This window comes from Hylobates moloch, unplaced genomic scaffold (genome assembly GCF_009828535.3).
Source record: "Hylobates moloch isolate HMO894 unplaced genomic scaffold, HMol_V3 SCAFFOLD_8, whole genome shotgun sequence".
Lineage (NCBI taxonomy): Eukaryota > Metazoa > Chordata > Mammalia > Primates > Hylobatidae > Hylobates > Hylobates moloch.
The window spans coordinates 81,829,878-81,854,122 of record NW_026652283.1 but is presented as its reverse complement, the minus strand read 5'-3'; the positions used below and the strand labels follow the sequence as shown (position 1 = coordinate 81,854,122).

Below are 24,245 nucleotides of genomic sequence, written 5' to 3'. Positions count from 1 at the left end.
ACAGTGGCGTGATCTCAGCTCACTGAAATCCCAGGTTCAAGTGATTCTCGTGCCTCAGCCTCCCAAGTAACTGGGCCTACAGGCACGTGCCACTATGACTGGCTTAATTTTTGTATTTTTAGTAGACATGGAGTTTCACCATGTTGGCCAGGCTGGTCTTGAACTCCTGACCTCCCTCAAATGATCCGCCCACCTCGACCTCCCAAAGTGAGAATTACATTTTAAACACAGAAATCCCACAAAGTTCTTAAAAAATTGTAACACCTTGAACTGAAGTACAAAGAACATAAACTGGGCCTGCAACAAGTAGAATGCAGGCCAAGACAGCCAATCAGTGCAAAACTGCTAATTTTTTAATGGAAAAGGAAAAAGACTCAGAAGAAAAAACTGAAAGCCCAGAGGGTGAAGTCAAACTGTGGATAACAATTCTGCAAGTAGGACTGGGCCCTGATGAAGGAACTGGAAATGTGTGCCTGGCTAGATTTCAAATTTGCCATGAACTATGACTGCTCTGTGTCTCCAATTCAAACCTTCCTTGAACAGAGTGCAGTTAACCTTGATATGTCTCACCCCTGTTATACTAGTCCAGAAAATCTTCAAATTATAGTATCAGCATTCAAGAAGCTGTAAATAGGAACCACTCCTAAAGAGCCTCATCTGCATGTGGACCTGATTTACATAAGATCCGAGACCTCCAACCTCAGCTTGATATCATAATGAGATAAAGCCATGAGAGATCTATTTTTCAGTGGGGGAAAGGTGTACAATTTATGACAAGAGAGTAGACTGTGAAGGGTTAAGGTGGCACATCTTCTACCTTGAGCTGTGCTCTGTGTCCCCTTACCTTGAATTTGGACAGAACATTTGACCAGTAGAGTAGGGCAGAAATTATGCTGTGTCAGTTTGGGGTTCCAAGTCATAAGAGACTGGCAGATCCTCCTCCTTGCTGCTTGTGACATTCTTCTCTCAAAGTTCTAAGCTTTGTAAAAAGTCCAACTACTCCTGAGACTACCTTACACCGGCTTCTTAGAAAGGATGTATAGAGAATGATGGTAGCCATCTCAGCCTAGGCATAGGCATATAAATGAAGTTGTCTCTGGCCCTCTGTAATAGCCCAGCGATGAGGCAGTCCTGAGTGACTCTAGTAAATGCGACATGGAGCACATTTTGCCAGCTAAGCCTGCCCAAGTTCCTCACTGCAGTATCATGACAGATAAGAAAATGACTGAGGTTTTAAACGACTAACTTCAAGGGTAGTTATATCGGTTACATAGCAATAAATAACTGAAACAGGAATATTGCTGATGCTCAGATTATGGATTCTTGAAAGGTCTGGCAACAGTGATGACCAGGGTGTTCCAAGCAGAAGCTACAGGGAGAGGCCCAACCTTTCGCACATTGGCTTTATAGAGCCTGAGAAGAATGATGAGGTCTGGAATGGTGCCACAGAAGATATACGGCAGCAGTCCCCAACCTTTTTGGCAGCAGGTGCCGGTTTCATCGAAGAGGGTGAAAGACAATTTTTCCACGGGGCAGGGTGGGGGTGGGGGGTGGTTTCAGGATGAAACTGTTATACTTCAGATCATCAGACATTAGATTCTCATATGAAGCACACAACCTAGATCCCTTGCATGCATAGTTCACAAAAGGGTTTGCACTCCTATGAGAATCTAATTCCGCCAATGATCTGACAGGAGGCAAAACTCAGGCAGTAATGCTTGCTATCACTTGCCCTGTCACTCACCTCCTGTTGTGTGGCCTAGCTCCTAACAGGCCACTGGGGTTGGGGACCCCTGATATATGGAACATAGGAGAAACAACCGGAGATAAATGATTAATGAGAAGCAATAATCCAGCTGGAATAGGGTTGAGGCCAATTTTGCATTACAAAGCATGAATTCCAATGAGTAGAACAGAAGTAGTTTCTATGTAGTCCTATAAAAACGAAACTGAACAGGACTAACTGTAGGCAAAATGATCAAATGGGCTATTTTTTCCTGACACATTGAGAGGATTATTAAGGTATGGTAACAACGATCAACATGCTTAGTGTAAATGAATTTCAATCAACCCTTGTCTGTTAATGCCTTGTGACTAAAGTACACAATGACAATTTTCACACCTCCAGAAAGAGTTTCATGCTGGAAGCAGTAGCTGACACCGGTAATCCCAGGACATTGGGAGACTGAGGTGGGCAGATTCCTTGGCACCAGGAGTTTGACACCAGCCTGGGCAACACAGGGAGACCCCGTCTCTACAAAAAATTTTAAAATTAGCTGAGTGTGGTGGCACAAGTCTGTGGAACCAGCTACTTGAGAGGCTGAGGTGAAAGTATCTCATTTGAGCCCAGGACATGGAGGCTACAGTGTGCTGCGATCACATCACTGCATTCTAGCCTGGGTGACAGAGCAAGACCCTGACAAAGCAAGCAAGCAAGCAAGAGAGTGAGAGAAAGAAAAAGAGAGAGGAGAGAGAAAGAGAAAAAAGCAAGAATGAATGAAAGAGAAAGAGAGGAGAGAGAGAAAGAAAAGAATGAGAAATTGCAGAAACAATGCATCAAGTTATGAGACATTTCTGGGGGGTAAGAGTCTTCCCGTTGTCCCAGAGCTAATACCCAATTACCATGTTGCCACGAATACAAACCTACTTTCGCCATTTTGGAAAACGTGTATATGGGGTGGTTTGTAGAATAAATTCAAATGAAGTATCTGTGGTTTTAAGAAAATGTGATCTCTGCTTTCTTGGAAGAACTGAACCTACTATTGCTGACAAAAAGAGAACATGCTCTAATATGGGGGATTTATGGTTTATCCTGGCAATAGTTCTGGGGCCTTCCTTCTGCTGTAAGCCTAAAGACCCACATGGAAAGGATCCAGACCACCCAAACAATGGTACTTCTGCTTACACCCACACACCACTCCTTTAGTTGAGACAATTCACAGCTTGTCAGCAGGTGCAATGAAAAAATGGACATGCTCTTGAAGAACCTTTCAGGGGACAATAACAGAAGCCATAAAACATGCCACCTCATCTGTTCAGGAGATAGATCTAGAACCTCTAATTATCACTCCATGTCAGTATGACAAAAGATTTTTAAGGAAAACTTTTAATAACAAAGCTGTTTATAGACACAGAAGAAGAAAATGAGAATAAGAGAAACTTGGATTGGCTACATAAGTTATATATTAATTATAGTAATTTAAGTGAATTCCTTACCCCCTTAATTACCATGAATGATTGAAAATGATTATGTGTGCTATCAAATTTATCAGATCCCAACTGTAAGTGGCACTGAAGGGTTCACATGTGCCAAGTCGTGCAGCATGAGCATTTGTATACTTTCATAACTCAGGGGGAAACCTAGGTGTTTTGAGAATGAAGATATGAGCTCCTAGTAAATAGAAGGAAGAGTGACTGATGACGAGGGAGTGAAAGTTCAATGACCTGGAGAGAAATTCTTCTTTGGACACCTTTTAAATTTTGTATGGAATAGTGAAGGGGCAGGCCAAATGATCCATAAAAGTAGTTTCTCTGCATTGAAGGAGTCAAGCTATTGTAAGATAATCAGTAGTGTATACCAGACAAATCTTTGTGCCCAAAGTTGCACATAGTAACAGCTATGAGGCCAGAGGAAAACATCATGAAGCATTTGTGAAACTTAAAAAAATATATATATTTTTTGTAGAGATAGAGTCTCACTATGCTGCCCAGGCTGGTCCTGAACTCCTGAGCAAAAGTGATCCTCCTGCCTTGGCCTCCTAAAGTGCTGTAATTACAGGTATGAGCCACTGCACCCAGCCTCATGAAACTTTTAAAAGGTAATCTACCATTTTAGTTCTTCCTATGGCAACATATACTGAAGCATAGCACAGTGGTATCAAGAGGAGAAACTGGCCAGGTGAGGTGGCTCACGCCTGTAATCCTGACACATTGAGAAGTCAAGGTGGGCAAATCTCTTGAGCCCAAGAGCTCCAGACCAGCCTGGGAAACATGGCAAAATCCAGTCTCTACAAAAAAATTTAAAAAGAGGAGAAATAATAGGAAGAAAAAACCATGCTCTATAAGAAAAGAATGTCCGAAAAAGCTTAGAGATAAAAGAATAAATTCTGTTTGGCAGAACTACAAGAAACAGGTCAGGAAGGACAGGTAAGAAATGAGGGTTGAGAACTAAGTAGGGCCCTGATTATAGAAAAATCCTAAATTCTCTACTGAAGAGTTTGAAATCGTAGCCAGAGAGAGATAGGGGGGTTACTGAAGAAAGTAACATGCTCCTATTTGCATTTTTAAAGATTTCTGTGCATAATGTAGGATTCCATTTATAAGAAGTTAAAAAAAAAAAAAAAAAGGAGAAACTAATCTACGGTGTAGTGAGACAGACTAGTGATTACTCTCCAGGGAAGGCAAAGTAACTGGAATAAGAGGAAGCTTCTGGAAGGGCTGGTAATGTTGTTTATTGAAATGGATGCTTGTGACACGGGTGGGCTCAGTTTGTCAAAAATTCAAAAAGCTGTAGGCTTAAGTATGTCCATTTATTTGAATGTGAGTTATACTTAAGAACAAGTTAAAAAGCAAAAAGATTACATTGGCTGCGGGTTAGAGAATGGGACTGAGGAGACAGGCAAAAGATTAAGGGATGCTGACCTGAGTGAGCAGCTGAACATTAGCAGGTGATCTAAAGCACCATGAAGAATTTGCTGGCTGAATAGCTATAGAAAATGAAGGAACCAGGAGTCAAAAATGAGCTGAGGTTGCAGGTTTGAAGACTGAGGAAGGGCACAAAGGAGAAAGCCCTCTCCGCCTCTAGCTCCTCATTTATAATGCGAGAGGCCGGGCATGGTGCCTCATGCCTGTAATATCAGCACTTTGGGAGGCTGAAGCAGGTGAGTCACCTGAGGTCAGGAGTTCAAGACCAGCCTGACCAATATGGCGAAACCCTGTCTCTACTAAAAATACAAAAGTTAGCCGGGTATAGTGGTGGATGCCTGTAATCCCAGCTACTTGGGAGGCTGAGACAGGAGAATCGCTAGAACCCAGGAGGCAGAGGTTGCAGTGAGACAAGATTATACCACTGCACTACAGCCTGGGGGACAGAGTGAGACTGTCTCAAAAAAAACAAAAAAACAAAAAAACAAAAAAACAAAACAAAACATATATATATGTATAAACGTGACAGACTATGACCATGATAATCCTTAAGGTCTCTAAAACACCTAATGACAGTATTACAGTAAGAACTGGAGCAGCTCAGAGACAAAGAGATGCCCAAACACTCCAGGGTAGCAGAAGACACACTAAAAAAGATGTTTGCAATGAAAGAGCAAAACTAGACAAATGGTGAAAAAGAGTCAAGTTATATTAGCCGTCATTTAAGCAAGCATGTGCCTCAAAACTTCCCAGAGGTGAGGGGGATGTAGGGGAGATAGAATAACTAAAATTAGCTAAAGAATCAGTCAGGAGATATCTTTCTGATTCTTTAGCTAATTTTAGTTATTAGGAAGTATTAGCTAGTTTTAGTTATTAGGAAAAGGGCAGGTAGTATAAACTTGTAGGACTTCGAGTTAGTATAACAACAATGATCAGCCAGAGTAACTGTCTGGGTTGACTGAACATTTGCTGAGGCCTGTAAACACCTCCCTAACCTCCATTGTCTCTATCTATGTCAGATGGGTGGGCATTCAAAACAGTAATCTTGTAGTTTGAATTGGTTCATCACATCAGATTAAACACTTAGAGAAGTAGTTCACAGTAGCTGAATGACTTGGGGAATTAAAGACCATGAAAAAGCATCTTTATTAAAAGATCAAGAACAGTTCAAAATAAAATGATTAGCAATGTTCTAGTAATCACTGTTTCTTGAAATGTGGTATCCTGTAATGGAAGGAAACTACTTCTGAAGTAGAATGAAGAACAGGGGAAAAGATTTTTAAAAACTTTACATATTCATGTTTAGAATTACTTAAAATGCTAAATTAACACAGAGAGGAAAATAACATTCTCATGTCTTCTTAAATATGCTCTGCAGCTAATACTATAAATAGAAAAAACCACCCCCAGAAAAGCTGGCAAATTCAAGAAGAAAAAGAGCTATTTTAGGGTCTCTCTCTCCTTTCAGTCTGTAAGATCAGGGTGAAGTATTTAGGCAAGGAAACAGGTTTTTGTCTTAAAAATCATAAATATTTCAATCTGGTAGAAATTATTGGAACAATAGTCCAAGATAAGTTCTGCAGGCAAATTAAAAACAAAATGATAATCAGTTCCTTAAAGAGACTTTAAAATTTGCCTTCAATCTCTGCAGTCTTTACAAGGCTAAATGGTACAATGAATGGAATGAAAAAAGTCACTCTTTAGACTGGATCTACTATTCCTATCACCCTCCTCCTGCCTGTGGATTTCTTAACCTAGAAATGCCATTCAAGCAAATAGTCATCTCCTATTGGGAGCAAAGCTCTTTATACTAAATGTTCCCAATTAACTAAAAACAATACGACCATTCATGTCTTAAGAGAGCACTGGAAAAGGGCTGTCAGGGGCAAACCTTGGCTTTGGTAGCTGCTGAGGCAAGAGCAGCTGCTGCGGCTGTGGCAACATTTCCTTCAGAAATTTCATGTTCTACTTTCTTCTTCCCAGTATCACTTTCTCTTTCTTTACATGTATCAGTGAGTTCTTTGTTCTCTTCAGTCTCCTTTTCTTCTGAAAATATCAGAAAGCTTTATTACTAGCATGCCCAGTCTCAAAAATCCATCTTTCTCCTTACCTCCACCACCAAAACAAACTAGGACTGATATGACAAAGAGATGTCAATGCCTTTTTCTTCTTTTTAACAGTTCTGTTGAGCCATTCCATGCATTTAGGTTTGCCTCTACTGGGGACATATTTTCTAAACAGTACACTTGTTTTCCTATCATTTTGCTAAGTTCTATGTGGAGGTCCCTTGGATATATATATTTAAAGGAAAATTCAGGGGAACTAAGTCTAAGGCCAACACACTTGCTCATCAGTCAATGAAATGCTCTAGAACTCTAGAGTCTGTAGGAAATCAGAAGCTGAGAACAGACTACTTCTCTAAGCCTGACAGGCATGATGGGCTGTATCAGCAACTGACACAGAAGATGAAATGGGAAGTCTGTGAGGTGACTTCAATACTGTTGAATAACTTTTTCTTCTACATATTAAAAGCACAGAGAAAAAGTGTAGCCACCAGCATTAGTATTAGTACCTATCTGAATGAAACTCAATTACATACCTATTGTTACATTAAGAAACAAACCCAAAATAAATGAGGAAATATTTCTATATAAACCACCTTCATTTCTCCAGTGCCTTTCACAGTTTTACATAATAATATCTAAGGAGTTTCCTCAAATTACCTGATTTGGTATCCTCACTCACTTCACTATCCTGTTCCTTTTCACTATTTTTTTCATTTTCTCCACCTTGTGCTTTATCACCTTCATCGGTTTCATTTTCCACTTTATTTTCTGCCTGAAAGGAATAGAAAACAAGAGGACAGGCAGTGAGCAAAAAAACCCCAGACCTCTTTATGAGTAATTATCTTAGACTAGCAAAAGGTTCCAACATTTTTGGCAAGAAGTAGACTAGATTCAAAAGTGACTTGTAGAGAACAGCTGGAAAAGAACTAATAAATTCCAAGCAATACTTTCTACCACTTCAACACTTGAGTGCTCACAAGATGTTCCTCCAAAGCACAGAGTCGCTGCCCTCTCTGCACACTCTGCTATAAAGCAAGGGTTACAATGCCCAGAGGAATGTGAAGGGAATGAACTGATATTATTTGTTGATTAAAAACAGGCCAGGCAGGGCGGTGGCTCACGCCTGTAATCCCAGCACTCTGGGAGGCTGAGGCGGGCGGATCACCTGAGGTCAGTAGTTTGAGATCAGCTGGCCAACACGGTGAAAACCCGTCTCTACTAAAAATACAAAAAAGAAATTAGCCGGGCATGGTGACGGGAACCTATAATCCCAGGTACTCGGGAGACTGAGGCAGGAGAATCCCTTGAACACCTAGGAGGCGTAGACTGCAGTGACCCAAGATCATGCCATTGCACTCCAGCCTAGGCAGCAAGAGTGAGACTCCATCTCAAAAACAACCACCACCACAACTATATGTGTGTATGTGTGTGTGTGTGTGTGTGTACTTAATAATTACTGACTGATTTAAAGAATTAAGAGCATTTAAATGTCACACCATCAACAAAGAAGCAAGTTGAAATGCTGCTGTAAAAGTTGACAAATTCTTTTAATACAGCAATCTGCTACCAATATCAGGAAGAACCATGAGAGAACATCAGTGATCATGCTTTAGAAACTGAAAAAACCGCAACTGACTATCACTGACTTCATGAGGCTATATTGTTTGCTTAGAGGCAGGGTCCCCCTATGTTGCCTAGGGTGGTTTCAAAGTCCTAGTCTCAAGTGATCCTCCAGCCTCCCAAGTGATCCTACAACCTTCCAAGTAGCTGGGACTACAAGTATGAGCCACCACACCCGGCTGAGACTCTTACGAATTAAATGAAATAAAAAATGTAAAGTACAAATATCGTCTTTAGAATAATGCAGGAATTATAATCAATTTCATTATTACCCTCACCCTCCCCTTAACTATATACAATTTTAGAATACCACGTATAATCAAGACCTTCAATCTTGGCTTATATATATTCACTCGAATAGTGACTGACTGCTCCCTATGTGCAGTAACAGTATTAGGAATACAAAGGCCCAGAGGCTGGGCATGGTGGCTCATACCTGTAATCCCAACACTTTGGGAAGCCAAGGTGGGTGGATTACCTGAGGTCAGGAGTTCCAGACCAGCCTGGCCAACATAGTGAAACCACGTCTCTACTAAAAATACAAAAATTAGCTGGATGTGGTGGCGCATGGCTGTAATCCCAGCTACTTGGGAGGCTGAGGCAGGAGAATCGCTTGAACTCAGAAAACAGAGGTTGCAGTGAGCCAAGATTGCGCCACTGCATTCCAGCCCGTGTGACAGAGTGAGACTCTGTCTCAAAAAAAAAAAAAAAAAAAAAAGGAATACAAAGGCCCACATCCTGACCTTTGTAACCTCCTGTTCTGCCTCACCTATCATGCATTTACAGTCTCCTACAGAAGAGAGATTGAGCCACTAACACACTGGCTACTATGAAGCTCTTCACACACTGGCTTTAGTGTCTCTCCTCCCCAACTAGTGGGAATCTTTGATTTTCTAACCTCTATTTCAATCTTTATAGTTCTACCTACTCTTTAAAACCTACCTCATATGTCATCTTCTCATTCTTTTCTAAAGATTCTTCTGCAGGCAGTTAGCCCTCATAGGAAATCACTTATGATTCTGTCATTCTCTTCTGGCACAAGAATAGGACTCAAACCTTAAAATTCGATATTCACAAGAACCACAACTTTTTTTGTTGTTGTTGAGACAGAGTCTCGCTCTGTCGCCCAGGATGGAGTGCAGTGGCACGATCTCGGCTCACTGCAAGCTCCGTCTCTCCCGGGTTCATGCCATTCTCCTGCCTCAGCCTCCTGAGTAGCTGGGACTACAGGCGCCCACCACCATGCCTGGCTAATTTTTTTGTATTTTTAGTAGAGATAGGGTTTCACCATGTTAGCCAGGATGGTCTCGATCTCTTGGCCTTGGGATCCGCCCACCACAGCCTCCCAAAGTGCTGGGATTACGGCATGAGCCAGCGCGCCCGGCCAAGAACCACAACTTTTGTATTCATATTCCCAACTGTGTATTCATATTCCCTCTTCTTTTGTGGTAAATTCATATTCCTTCTTCTTCTAATGCAATGAAATTAGATGTTTAAAATATAAAAGGATAGGGAGTGAATATACCTTCTCCCCAGTGAACAAATGAAAAATGTCCTATATTATATCTTGTGAGAACTATACCTTAAACCAGCAAAGTCCAAGTAGCTGATAGAATTATTTAGAGTCCCCTAAGAGGGACTCAAAAACACCCAAAAAACAAACCATTATGGTCTGAAAGGCATGCTATCTGTGGTTTTACTGCTGTGAGACTTTACCTTTTCAGGCTGCTGACCATCAGGGTCGGCTTCCATTTTTTCCTCTTCAGCTCCTTCTACAAGTAAAAGAATAAGAACAAGTACTCCAATGTGGAAAAAGGTAAAAGCTATTATTATACAGCTGTGAGAGTGTCTGAAATACAAATATATACAGTAATACATACGAATATCATAGCCATACAGTTGACAAAAGAAGTCAGGCACAAAACAACACACACTGTATGATAAAGTTCAAAAACAGGCGAAAAGTGATCTATGGTGTCAGCACTCAGAACAGTGGTTAACGGGGAAGGGGTGAGTTACATAGAAAGCAGATTCAGTTGGGAAACGGGAGGTCCTAGGGTGCTGGCAATGCTCTGTTTCTAGGTCTGGGTGGAAGTGAACTAGGCTGTCTGCTTAGGATTTTCGATTTTCTGTATGTATCAAAATGTAAAGGCAAAATGAAAATAATTCATTATTATTTAACAGATGCCTGACAAGTATATATTTTGACTCAGGTACTGGGGAAACACTACTGACCCAGATATTCACTGAAATCTCAAGAGGATAACATTTTGGCTAGACAGGACACAAACTAGCACAGTATAACAGAGGCACATATCAATAAATTACATGAGAAAATTATTATTTCACATATGAGAAAATTATTAATTTTCTATACTTTTAGGAACCTAATAAACTAATGTCAAACTGTATAAGCAGCCAGGCATGGCCGCTCATGCCTGTAATCCCAGCACTTTGGGAGGCCGAGGCAGCTGGATCACAAAGTCAGGAGTTTGACACCAGCCTGGCCAACTTGGTGAAACCCTGTCTCTACTAAAAATACAAAAAAATTAGCCAGGCGTGGTGGTGTGCACCTATAGCCCTAGCTACTCAGGAGTTTGAGGCAGGAGAATCACTTGAACCAAGGAGGTGGAGGTTGCGGTGAGCTGAGATTGCACCACTGCACTCCAGCCTGGGACACAGAGCGAGACTACATCTCAAAACAAACCAACCAACCAACCAACCAACCAACCAACCGTATAAGCAAAAACTGAGAGTGGCAGGGAAGAAACAAAGACAAACATCATCATAAAGGATTTGAACACACCTCTCGATAAGATATAGAGCAGATATGAACACAGAAAGATGGTACAAATGTACACATGCTGAATTCTACATCCACCAATTAGGCAATAATACACATTAATTTCAAGCTCACACAACATTTTAAAAATAGTGATCACAAATTAGGTCACAAAGTGAGTCCTCACAAATTTCAAATAACCACTACCATACAGATCAATTTCTCCAACCACAATGCAATTAAATTAGATGTTTAAAATATAAAAATAAACTTCTCTATGCATGGAAACTTAATTGTGGGAAGTAAAAGTAGTAATTACAGAGAACGTAAAGCCTTACGCTTAAATCAGAAAATAAATAAAGGTTCAAAGTATTATGAGCTCTATGTTCTTTATGAGACAGTGGAAAAAGAAAACAATATAGAAGGTAGGGATGGAAAAAAAGAAAATAGAAAAAAATACAATAGAGATTTAGAAAAATATACAAGAGAATTAATATTCCCAAACATTGGTTCTTTCAAATGATGAATAAAAATGATAAATATAACTGATCAAGAAAAAAGAGATGGCATAAACAAACTATATGAGGAATGGATGAAAGATCATGACAGAACAAGGTCAAAAAGGAAGTGATAATATATTCTGAAAAACTTTATTCCAAGTAAAATTTAAAAATTATATCAAATGGGAAAATTACTAAAAATTTATTTTTATCAAACTGATTCCAGAAGAAAAAGAGGTCCTGAATTGTCTTTATATTACTTAGAAAAACTGAAATAACTATAAAACTTAAAAATACACAGGTCCAGATGTTTTATACTGGGAAATTCTACCAAACTCTTAGGGAAAAGATGATTACAATCTTACATAATATTTCCTACAGAACGGAAAAAGAGGGAATTCCCCTACCTCAGTCTATGATACCAGTATAACTTTGATTCACAAATCAAACAGGGACAACGGATAAGAAATATTAGAGGACACTAGGCTAAATCTCATTTGTAATCACAAATGAAAAACTAAGCAAATTATATAAAAACAGAATAGAGCAATATGTTAAAAAAGAAAATCTATACTAGACAGAGTAATATCAAGGATGACTTAATATCAGTAATCTACAAACCTATTTAATTAAATGCATTGAAAAGTATCTGACAAAACTCAGTAGTGTCCATTATTAGCTCCTGGAAAATCAAGGCTACATGGAAGGTTCCTGATCTCCAAAAGACTGTTCTCAAAAATCCTACAACAAATAACATTCTTCACTGAAAGATGCCAACAGTATTCTCTATATAAAATTAAGAGCAAGATAAGAATACAAATATTACTATTTCCCTTCAATATTGCCATACAGGCCAAAGCCAACACAGTCAATTAAGAAAAAGAAATTAGGCTGGCCGTGGTGGCTCATGCCTGTAATCCCAGCACTTTGGGAGGCCAAGATGGGTGAATCACTTGAGTCAAGGAGTTTGAGACCAGCCTGGGCAACATTGTGAAACCCCGTGTCCACAAACTATACAAAAACGAGACAGGCATGGTGATGAGCACCTGGTCTCAACTACTCAGGAGGCTGAGGGAGGAGGATCGCCTGAGCCTGGGAGGTCAAGACTGAAGTGAGCTGAGACCTTGCCACTGCACTCCAGCCTGGATGACAGAGTGATACCCTGTTTCAAAGGAAAAAAGAAGGAATAAAAGGAAAGCTGAAAAGAAAATAGTTAAAATTTGCACAGAGTAAAACTGTCTACATACAAAAATCTGCAGAAAATTTATTAGAAATAATGATAGGGTTTAGGAAGGTAGTGAGCTATAAAACTACCATATTAAACCAACTGCTACATTTTGATATGTTAACAAAAAAAAAATCTAGATAAAGACACATGAAAAAATAAAACTTGAATGTTATTTTAAGACACAAAAAGCATTTAGGATAAAAATGACAAACATCACTTTTTAAAAATTACTTTTATGTATATTTTTAAGAGAAATGGTCTCTGTAATGCAGGTTGAAGTGCAGTGGCAAGATCATAGCTCACTGCAGCCTCAAACTCCTGGGCTCAACTGATCCACCTGCCTCAGCCTCGAGTAGCTGGGATTACAGGCGTGCACCACTGTGTCTGGCTAATTTTGTTTATTTTTTGATAGAGATGGTGGTTTCACTATAATGCTCAGGCTAGTCTTAACTCCTAGCCCTAAGCGATCCAACCGCTTCTGCCTCTCAAAGTGCTGGGATTACAGATGTGAGCTATCGCATACATCCCTGAAACGTGTAACTATTAAAATTAAGGACTTCTTCTCTTCATTAAAAGACTCCAAAAAAAAGAAGAAGTAGCAAAATGGAAGAAAACATGTAGTGTAGTAACTTGCAAAAGATTAGTACATAAGATCTATAAAGGAAAAGGCAAATACTATACAAAAGTAAGCAGGTCAGGAAGAGTTGCTTTACGGGAAGTACATATGACCAATAAATATAAGAAAAGATACTAGGTTTTGCCTGGTGCAGTGGCTCAGACCTGTAATCCCAACACTTTGGGAGGCCAAGGCAGGCGGATCACTTGAGGTCAGGAGTTCGAGGCCAGCCTGGCCAACACGGTGAAACCCCGTCTCTACTAAAACTACAAAAATTAGCTGGATGTGGTGGCGCATGCTGGTAATCCCAGTTACTCAGGAGGTTGAGGCAGGAGAATGGCTTGAACCCGGGTGGTAGAGGTTGCAATGAGCCGAGATCACGCCACTGTACTCCAGCCTGGGCAACAGGATGAGACTCTGTCCCCCCCCCACCCAAAAAAAAAAAAAAAAAAAAAGATACCTAATAGAAGACCACAATGAAATGTCATTTTATGCCTGCTAGATCAGCAGAGAGTCTAATACCAGGAAGGACTGGACCAAGTGTTACTGCCTGAAATGTAAAATAGTATATACGCTTTGGGAAAAAAAACTGAAATTTCCAGGCCACGTGTGGTGGCTCATGCCTATAAACCCAGCAATTTGGGAGGCAGAGGCAGGAGGATCACCTGAGTCCAGGAGTTTGAGACCACTCTAGGCAACATTGTCAGACTCTGTCTCTATCAAAAAACAAACAAACAAACAAACAAACAAACAATTAGCCATGCATGATGGTGCATGCCTGTAGTCCCAGCTACTCAGGAGGATTGCTGAGCCTGGGAAGTTGAGGCTGCAGAGAGCTGTGATCACACCACTGTACTTCAGTTTGGGTGGCAGAGCGAGACCCTGTCTGAAAGCAAGCAAACAAACAAAAAATTGGAATTTCCTAAAATGTTGTTACTCATAGAACCCGTCCACAACAAAATAAGGAGTTGAGTAGTCCCAGCTACTCGGAGAGGCTGAGGCAGGAGAATGGCGTGAACCCAGGAGGCGGAGCTTGCAGTGAGCCGAGAGCGCGCCACTGCACTCCAGCCTGGGCGACAAAGCGAGACTCCATCTCAAAAAAAGAAAAAAAAAAAAAAAAAAAAAGAAGTGTTCAAAGGTCAATATTCAAGAATGTTCACTACTCTTCCTTCACTGACAAATTCATCTGATGAAAAAGTGACAAATGATATAGACAGCAAGCTTAGTGATGCAAGCTCCTTATCTTGGCGTGTCGGCTGGTGGACCAACCACACTTTGAGTAGCACTGCATCTAAGGGAAATCCTGTGTATGTGCACTGTGAGGCATATACAAGACAGTACATGCATGTGTAACATAGAAACCACTGGATACAACCCAAACTGTTCATTCAATAATAGAATGGATAATTAAACTGGATTAGAATCACACAAGAGGATTTTACAGCAGTGAAAATAAATGGCTACATGCATAATGTAACCACATGAATAAATCTTAAAAACATAACATGGAGTGAACAAAGAAGAAAAAAAAAAAAGCAAGTCTCGGAAGTCTGACATGGTCATTTAGAGGTCCAAGAAAAAAATAGTCTGAATATACCATGTTTTATAAACTTTAAAAACAAAATTACATGTCACACAGTGCTTAAGTACATCTATGTCTGTGATAAAAGTTATTTTCACAGTATTTAGAATGATTCAAAATTCAAGATGCTTAGTGCTGGGAAAGGGAAAGTGAGGGAAGATATGGAAGGAACAGAATGATTCAAATTATTGGTAATGTTCTAATACTTGGTTCAAATGAAATACATAGCCTGCATTAAGACACACTGTAATATAATAATGAAGAGAGCTAAACAAAAAACTAAACAACTAAATGCAGATGGGATTATAAAAAACCCCAAAATGCAAGGCATGGGAGGCTCACGCCTATAATCTCAGCACTTTGGAAGGCTGGTGTGGGAGGATTGCGGCCAGCAATTCAAGACCAGCCTGAGCAACAAAGCGAGATTACATATCTACAAAAAAATTAAAAATTAGCTGGGCATGGTGATATGGTGGTCCTGGCTACTTGGGAGGCCAAGGAAAAGGGACTGCTTGAGCCTAGAAGCGCAAGGCTAAGGTGAGAAGTGATCACCACTGCACTCCAGCCTGGGTGACAGAGGGAGACCTTGTCTCTAAACAAATAAAAATTAAGGCTGGGCGCAGTGGCTCATGCCTATAATGCCCAGTACCTTCGGAGGCAGGGGTAGGAAGACAGCTCGAGGCCAAGAGTTCGAGACCAGCCTGGTCAATATAGTAAAAGCCCACCTCTACACAGAAAAAAATTAAAATAAAAAACAAAATTAGCTGAGCACAGTGGCATACACCTGTAGTCCCAGGTACTTGGGAGGCTGAAGCCGGAGGATCACTTGGTCCTAGGTTTTTGAGACTGCAATAAGCTATGATTGTACCTCTGCACTCCCGCCTAGGTGACAGGACACTGTCTCAAAAGAAAAACTTTTTTTTATTTTTATTTTTTGAGCTGGAGTCTCGCTCTATCACCCAGGTGGGAGTGCAGTAACATGCTCCTAGCTCACTGCAACCTCTGTCTCCCAGGTTCAAGCGATTCTCGTGCCTCAGCCTCCTGAGCAGCCAGGATTACAGGTGTCAGCCACCAGGCCTGGTTCATTTTTGTATTTTTAGTAGAGACAGGGTTTCACCAGGTTGGCCAGGCTGGTCTCAAACTCCTGAGCTCAAGTGATCCGCTCGCCTCGGCCTTCAAAAATGCTGGGATTATCAGCATGAGCCACCATGCCCAGCCAAGAATAACTTTTTTAAAAACTAAAAATTTTAAAAGGTTGGTTTTATGCAAATAGGAAATGAGGATGAAAGATTAATTTCTGTATTTCTCAGTATCTTTATTAACTGTATCATCCTCTTGGTATTCCATGAAATGGCAAGGTGGGGGAGTCAACCCAATCTTGACTTTCTTTGCTCTCTCACCTTCCAATAGCAATTAGTCAATAATTTCTATTAACTCTATCAATGAAAATATCTCAGGCTAGGCGTGGTGGCTCACTAGAGCCTAGGAGTTTGAGAACAGCCTGTGTAACAAACTGAGACACTGTCTCTACAAAAAATTAGCTGGACGTAGTGGCGCATGCCTATGGTCCCAGCTACAAAGGAGGCTGTGAAAGAAGGTTGCTTGATCCCAGAAGGTCTCTTGATCCTAGGTCAAGCCCGCACTGAGCTGTGTTCATGCCCCTGCACTTTAGCCTGGGTGACAGAGCGAGACCATGTCTCCAAAAAAAAAAAAACCAGCCCTCAAATATGCAACCCCACAGTGAGTATGAGCAGACATTAGATGAAGATAAAGGTTCAACCTTCTTAAAATGAGTAACACTGAAGTTAAATAAAACTGAAATAAAAATTACAGGCTACCTGGGAGGCTGAGAAGGCAGGAGGATGGCTTGGGCCTAAGAGTTTGAGGGTACAGCGGGGTATCATCGTGCCACTGCCCTCCACACCGGGTGACAGAGTAAGACCTTGTTTATTAAAAACAAACAAAACCCCCAAACTTCATGTTACTTTTAAAATTTCTTTCTAATCCCATGACAGATTAAGCACAAATTACTTGTAAATAAATATGAATTAGGTCACCTTGACTGAGTTGGCTCAGAGACTGAATAAGTATAATGTGGGAGAAACGCAATATGATTTTTTGTCTTGCAAAGATATCTGCTTTTGAAATGACTACACATCATCTGTAGGTCCACATTCCAAGAGGATGACACACCCACTTTCTGTATTGGTAAGGCAAGCCAAATTTGAAATCAATTCTTTAATTAGCTATGATTCCAAGATGAAGTTACATAATATTAATATCTATTTATATGGTAATAATACAGATAGAGACAGACTCTCTATAAGTGGAAAAATCCAGAGACAATGCTCAGGCGTTTGTTTTTGTTTTTTAAGATGGGGTCTCGCTATGTTGCTCGGACCTGGCTCGGACTTTTAAGGTGATGTCTGTTAAGGATTTAATGGCAGGGCCAGGTGTGGTGGCTCACACCTGTAACCCCACCACTTTGGGAGGCCAAGGTGTGAGGATCGCTTGAGCCCAGGAGTTCAAGAACAGCCTGGGCAACAGAACAAGACCCTGTCTCTAAAAAAAATAAAATAAATAATTTAATAGTTTGTTGTGCTTTCTCAAGATGCTATGTGGAACAGTATGTAAAGCAATTTCTATTCCACAAAATATTTGTTTAAATCTCCTATATCTCTTGAAAAAAGAAAAAGTCTCTCTTTGGTCTAAATTCTGGTCTGAATCATAAACCCTTAGGAGGCTGTAGCCTCTCCATGTATCTCATGTCATTTTGTTATTGTTGATAAACCAACAGGTTAAAAATCCTTCCCCAAAAATGTGTAATCTGACGCATGTCTGCAGCGTTAAAAGAGGACTAAACGACTTAAACAAGAAGGCATATGACTTAAACTAGTGGGTCACGTGCCAAAGACATTCTGGTAACAACATGGTTAGCAAAAACGGTATGAAGAAAGGTCTAGTAACTATTTCCTAACAGGTTGAGAGAACTGAGAGAGGCATATTGGAGAAGAGATTTAAATGTTTGCCACATAGCTGCCTTTAATATAAGTGTGTAATAATCATGAATTACGACTATTTGGCAGGAACCACCCTCCATTTTCTGCACTTCATTTGTAAACTGCCAGCAGCTATTTTCAAAAACAGACTGAATCATGCTGCTTCTATTTTCTGATGACTTCCCAATGTCTGCAAGGTAACAACCCTTCAAAATCAGTCCCATAGCCATCTCCAGAGCTACATGCACTTGACCAGAGTACCTGCTCCCCACAGACCTCTTGGCATTCATTCCAGAATATGCCACCTACCTTCATTTTTTCCTTATTTGTCCCTGTATAAAACGTCACATTCTTTGTGAAGACTTCCCTAATGGACACAAGCAAAACTAATTGTGTTTTTTCTGCATAAGCCTCTACTTAAAGTCAAAACTATTTTCATAGTAACACTAAGATGTTATTTGCCTTTTCATTCTCATTCTCACACAGATTTAGAGTCTGACACTTTAGAGGCTGCATGATGCACAATGAAATGATAGCGAAAAGAATGCACTCGTGAATTCTTTCAAAAGTTCCTCAGTCTTGATTTATATTACAGATGGTACCTGACTTATAGTGATTTGACTCATGGTATTTCAGCTTTACAATGGTGCAAAAGCGATATGCATTCTGTTGAAACCATAATCTGAATATCCATAAAATCATTCTGCTTTTCATTTTTGATGTAATATTCAATAAATTCTATGAGATATTCAAAACGCTAGCAAGCTTTGTGCTACATGATTTTGACCAACTGTAGGCTAATGTAGATGTTCTGAGCATGTTGAAGGTAGACTAGGCTAAGTTACGTTTGGTAGGTTAGGTGTATTAAATGTATTTTCGACATATTTTCAACTTATAATGAGTTTATCAGAATGTAATCCCAATGAAAGCCAAGAACCATCTGTATAGCAAACATCAACAGACATAATCCACATAAACTGAAACATTTGGAGTTCTCCTGGATATCTTTTAAGAGTATGAGGGAGTCCTGAGACCAAAAACTTGGGAGAACTTACAGTCTCATAGATTTCTGTCTTGTCAAGAACAGAATGAAGCACATGGCAGGAACCCAGTCAATACTTATGTGAGACTGATCATGTCATTCCCTATATTTAACTGCAAGGGTTCCATAAAGCCAGCAATACACAGCCTAAGCTCACAACCTTTGGCATCACAATCTCTATAATCTATTTACAACCTACCTTTGTAGGCTATTCTTTCCATGTCCTTATTTGAACTTTGTATTGTGGCCAATCTAGTTTATTTCCCATTCTCTGAATAACTTTCCATTTCTGTTTCTGTGACTTTAATCACATTGTTTTTACATAATCAAATACTTTCTTGAATCTGCTCACTGACATTCTAAACCTCTTTTACTTTTTTTTTTTTTTTTTTTTTGAGACAGAGTCTCGCTCTGTCACCCAGGCTGGAGTGCAGTGGCGCAATCTCGGCTCACTGCAAGCTCCGCCTCCCGGGTTCACGCCATTCTCCTGCCTCAGCCTCTCCGAGTAGCTGGGACTACAGGCGCCCGCCACCACGCCCGGCTAATTTTTTATATTTTTTAGTAGAGACGGGGTTTCACTGTGGTCTCGATCTCCTGACCTCGTGATTCGCCCGCCTCGGCCTCCCAAAGTGCTGGGATTACAAGCGTGAGCCACCGCGCCCGGCCTCTTTTACTTTTTTTTTGAGACAGAGTCTCACTCTGTTGCCCAGGCTGGAATGCAGTGGCATGACCTCAGCTCAATGCAGCCTTTGCCTCCTGGGTTCAAGTGATTCTTATGCCTCAGCATCCCAAGCAGCTGAGATTACAGGGATGCACCACCACACCCAGCTAATTTTTGTATTTTTAGTAGAGACAGGGTTTCACCATGTTGCGCAGGCTGGTCTTGAACCCGACTTGAGGTGATCTGTGTGCCTCAGCCTCCCAAAGTGATGGAATTACAGGCACGAGCCACCGCACCTGGCCTTATAAACCTCTTTTTCTATGTTCAGCTCAAATACTACTTTTTTTGTGAAGCATTCCTCCATCAAAAATTACATGTCCCCTTGTAAGAATTCATTTTTTTATTTTTTAAGAGACAGAGTCTTGTTCTGTCACCCAGGCTGGAGTACAGTGGCACAATCAGACCTCACTGCAGCCTCAAACTTCTGGGCTTAAGCGATTCTTCCATCTCTGCCTCCCAAGTAGCTGGGACAACAAGTGCGCATCACCATATCTGGCTAGGTTTTTTTTCTTTTTTGTAGAGACGAGGTCTCACTATAATATGTTGCCCAGACTAGTCTCAAACTCCTTAGCCCAAATGATTCTCCCACCTCAGTTTTCCAAAGTGGTGGGATTACCATCGTGAGCCACCACACCTGGCTCCTGTGTAGTAATTCTTATAGCCCTTCCTATGTAGAGTCTTCCATGAACAAATAATACTATACTTCATTCTATCGCCAACCCCCCAAATGCTAAAATTATTTTTTTCACGTATGTGTAGCACAAAAAAATAGCTTCAATTAGTAGAGGGTATTAACTGTATGTCGTATGACATGACTTGCCCACAGCAAGGGGTATACATAAAATATCCAAAATGCCTGATTTGATTAAACAATCCCCCAAAGTCAGACAGTTATATTTTGTAACAAAAGCCAATTTCTTCCTGAAAATATACATCCTACTACCTAATAAATATGAGCCATTAGGAAAGTCACGTAAACCCTAGTCAGTCCTTAGAAATTAAATGTCCAATTATGAGCTATTCAGAAATTTCAGTCTATATTTCAATGTTTTTACTGTACTTGAAAGAGCCTTTTAAATATAACAAAGAGAAAGAGAGAAGCCCATTCCACATGATGTAAGTCTGATGATCAAATATGGTTCCACATTTTTCTTACATGCATTGGCTAGGGTGTTTTCACACATGGTGTTTTAGAAGTGCCTGACTTTAAAAATAATGTTATGGAAATCCTCATGGTGAGAAGAGCGAGGCTACTTATAGGCTATGAATAGTATCTGAGGCGAGAATTCTAACAGTCATTTCTGGGCTGTATGTTCTTAGAAAGTTACTTCTTCAGTATTATTTATTTCAGGATTATCTTAATCTCATAATGGTCTAGAGACTAGTTAGTCCTTAACCTTCTTAAAAACTAGGAATGATTACTTGGGTTCTTTAACACAGAGCTGTGACAACTGGCTCAAGATGTACTCACGGGAAACCTGTATTCCATAGGTTGTTAAGGAGCTCAGTAGACAATCTACTCATTGATATATTTTTAAAAACTCTTGATTATTCTATTTATGATTAAATATCACCAAAAGTCATCAACTTGTAAGGAAAACACTTCAATTAACTTAATCCCTCAAAACCTGTCCAAACCAGAATTGAGATGCAGACAGTAAATCCACTCAGTAGCAAAAGAAATAAAACTAATACTTGAGATCAGGAAATATAAATGAGGTTAACAATAAAAGATTTTTGACAAACCCTTGACTAGCCGTTGAACGTACAAGTACATTCCAACTCTCTTGAGGGAAAGGGTTGGTGTCCCAAAAAGGGACTAAAATTCATTGTATTAAATAACTGATGTAGGAAAATGTCCTTATCCTTAGGAAATACATGGTGGACTATTTTGGCTACAAAGAATCATCATGTCTTCAACCTACTTTGAAATAATTCAGGCCGGGCGTGGTGGCTCACGCCTGTAATCCCAGCACTTAGGGAGGCCGAGGCGGGCGGATCACGAGGTCAGGAGATCGAGATCATCCTGGCTAACATGGTGAAACCCTGTCTCTACTAAAAATACAAAAAATTAGCCGGGCATGGTGGCGGGCGCCTGTAGTTCCAGCTACTTGGGAGGCCGAGGCAGGAGAATGGCAAGAACCCCGGAGGCGGAGCTTGCAGTGAGCAGAGTTCGCGCCACTGCACTCTAGCCTGGGCGACAGAGCAGGACTCCACTTCAAAATAATAATAATGATAATAATTCAAGAAAAAAAAATTTATTTAGATAGCTAAATAAATATTGAAAAGTTGAACCTAACTAGTAGGTATACAAGATTTCACTGTGCTATCCTATCAATGTTTGCTATAAGTAAACAAACTACAAGATACGCAATTTTGTTTAGTTTCTAAGTCATGTAAAAAAATATCTACCTGTAATCCTAGCAGAACACAAGCATAAAATGTGGACTTGGGTTCAGTGCAGTGGCTCATGCCTGTAATCCCAGCACTTTGAGAGGCCAAGGTGGGATGATGGCTTGAGCTCAGAAGTTGAGACTAATCTAAGCAACATAGCGAGACCCTGTCTCTACAGTAACTAAAAGAATTAGCCAGGGATGGTGGTGCACACCTGTAGTCCCAGCTACTCGGAGGCAGAAGTGGGAGGATCACTTGAGCCCAGGAGGTCAAGGCTGTAGTGAGTCATGATCATGCCACTGTATCCAACCAGGGAGACACAGCAAGACCCTGTCTCTTTAAAAATAAAATAAAATAAAGAAAAATTTAATAAAATCTTTATAGAGATTTTTAATAAAAGCCTTAGTGATGCAATGAAGAAAATTTTCTTTGAAAGTCAAATATGTTCTCTGAATAATAAATCAATTTAACAATTTCTACATGGGGGTATATTCTCAATTGAACAGTTAGAGTAAGACTTGAAAAAATATAGGTCAGACTCAGGCCAGGCGTGGTGGCTCACGTCTATAATCCCAGCACTTTGGGAGGCTGAGGCAGGCAGATTGCTGGAGTCCAGGAGTTTGAGACCAGCCTAAGCAACATGGCGAAACCCTGCCTCTATAAAAAAACACAAAAAAATCAAGGTGTGATGAGGTACCCCTGTGGTCCCAGCTATTGGGGAGGCTGAGGTGGGAGAATCATCTGAGCCCAGGATGCAGAGGTTGGTTGCAGTGAGCCAAGATTGTGCCACTGCACTCCAGTCTAGGCAACAGAGTGAAACCCTGTCTCAAATACATATGTCAGACTCTGACACTTTTGGTCAAACTGCTCCACTTGCTCCACTTTGCAAAAGTAAACATTAACATTTTACAATAGCCCACAAATTACCTTAACATCTCATATGACCTCCCGTCCCCCACCAATCGAGCTATTATAACTTTACATGAGCCCCTTGCTGTTCTTCAAATATGCCAGGTAGCTCCTGCCCAGGGGGCTTTACACTGGCTTCTCCCAATACTGGGAACACTCTTACACTGGATGTCTACATAGCACTCTTGCTCACCTTATTTACATCTTTGCTCAAAAGTCACTTTCTCAATGAGACTTTCCCTGATCATTTAAAATTGTAATTCCCACACTTTACTCATATCCTTGCAACCCTGCTTTGCTTTTCACCATAGCACACCAGCCAACATACTCTTCATATATAATTACATCTATACACGTTAAGTTTTACTTATTTGATTAGATTGCTGTCCATCTTACACTCTATAAATATAAAATATAAAGGGGAGAAATTTTGGTTTACTTTGTTTCCCAGTATCCTAGCATCTAGAACACAAAGAAATGATGTGACAATATGATACACTGAGTTTGATTTTTTGTGAGTATGTCCAAGAAAGCTTCTCTGGCACAGGCTCATGCACTGAATGACACTGACTGAATTTTGGTGTAAGGTTTTTGGTTTTTATCTGAGACAGGGTCTCGCTTAGTCACCTAGGCTGGAATGCAGTGGTGTGGATCACAGCTCTCTGTAGCTTGGGCTCGGGTGATCCTCTCACCTTGTCTTCCTGAGTAGCTAGGACTACAGGTTTGCACCACCATGCTCACCTAATTTTTTTATTTTTACTTTTTGTAGAGATGGGGTCTTGCTATGTTGACCAGGCTGGTCTCGAAATCCTGGCCTAAAGCAATTATCCTGCCTGCCAAAGTGTTGGGATTACGAGCATGAGCCACAGCACCCAGCCTTCTGTGGGTTTTGTTGGCATTCAGTGGCATATAGAGGAAGTCAACCACAGCTGCTCTGCCTCATACATTTGCCGATTTCAGGAGACAGGTGTGAAGTTCTCAAGAGGGCCTGGGCTCTTCAGTATTATATTTCCCATAGTATCTAAGACAGAACAGTATTTTAGAGCTATTAAGACTTTAAAGATGCTTGTTCAATGAATGAAAACCACACAGACACACCTACAAATTTTACTTCTGGCAGCCTGCTACAATGAAGAGAAGTA

The 24,245-nt window shown here is 40.5% G+C and overlaps 1 protein-coding gene across 7 annotated transcripts in view; it reads right to left on the bottom strand.

Moving 5' to 3' along the window:
• The window catches only part of SMARCC1 (SWI/SNF related, matrix associated, actin dependent regulator of chromatin subfamily c member 1), a 203,014-nt gene that overhangs the window by 43,166 nt on the left and 135,603 nt on the right, over positions 1 to 24,245 (bottom strand). For all 7 annotated transcript variants that reach the window (XM_032161732.2, XM_032161733.2, XM_058442199.1 and 4 more), the window contains 3 exons: positions 10,047 to 10,102; positions 7,368 to 7,482; positions 6,536 to 6,690 (listed from right to left, as the gene is read on the bottom strand). In XM_032161732.2, coding sequence (XP_032017623.1) covers positions 6,536 to 6,690; positions 7,368 to 7,482; positions 10,047 to 10,102 — 326 coding nt within the window. The remainder of the gene's footprint in view (positions 1 to 6,535; positions 6,691 to 7,367; positions 7,483 to 10,046; positions 10,103 to 24,245) is intronic.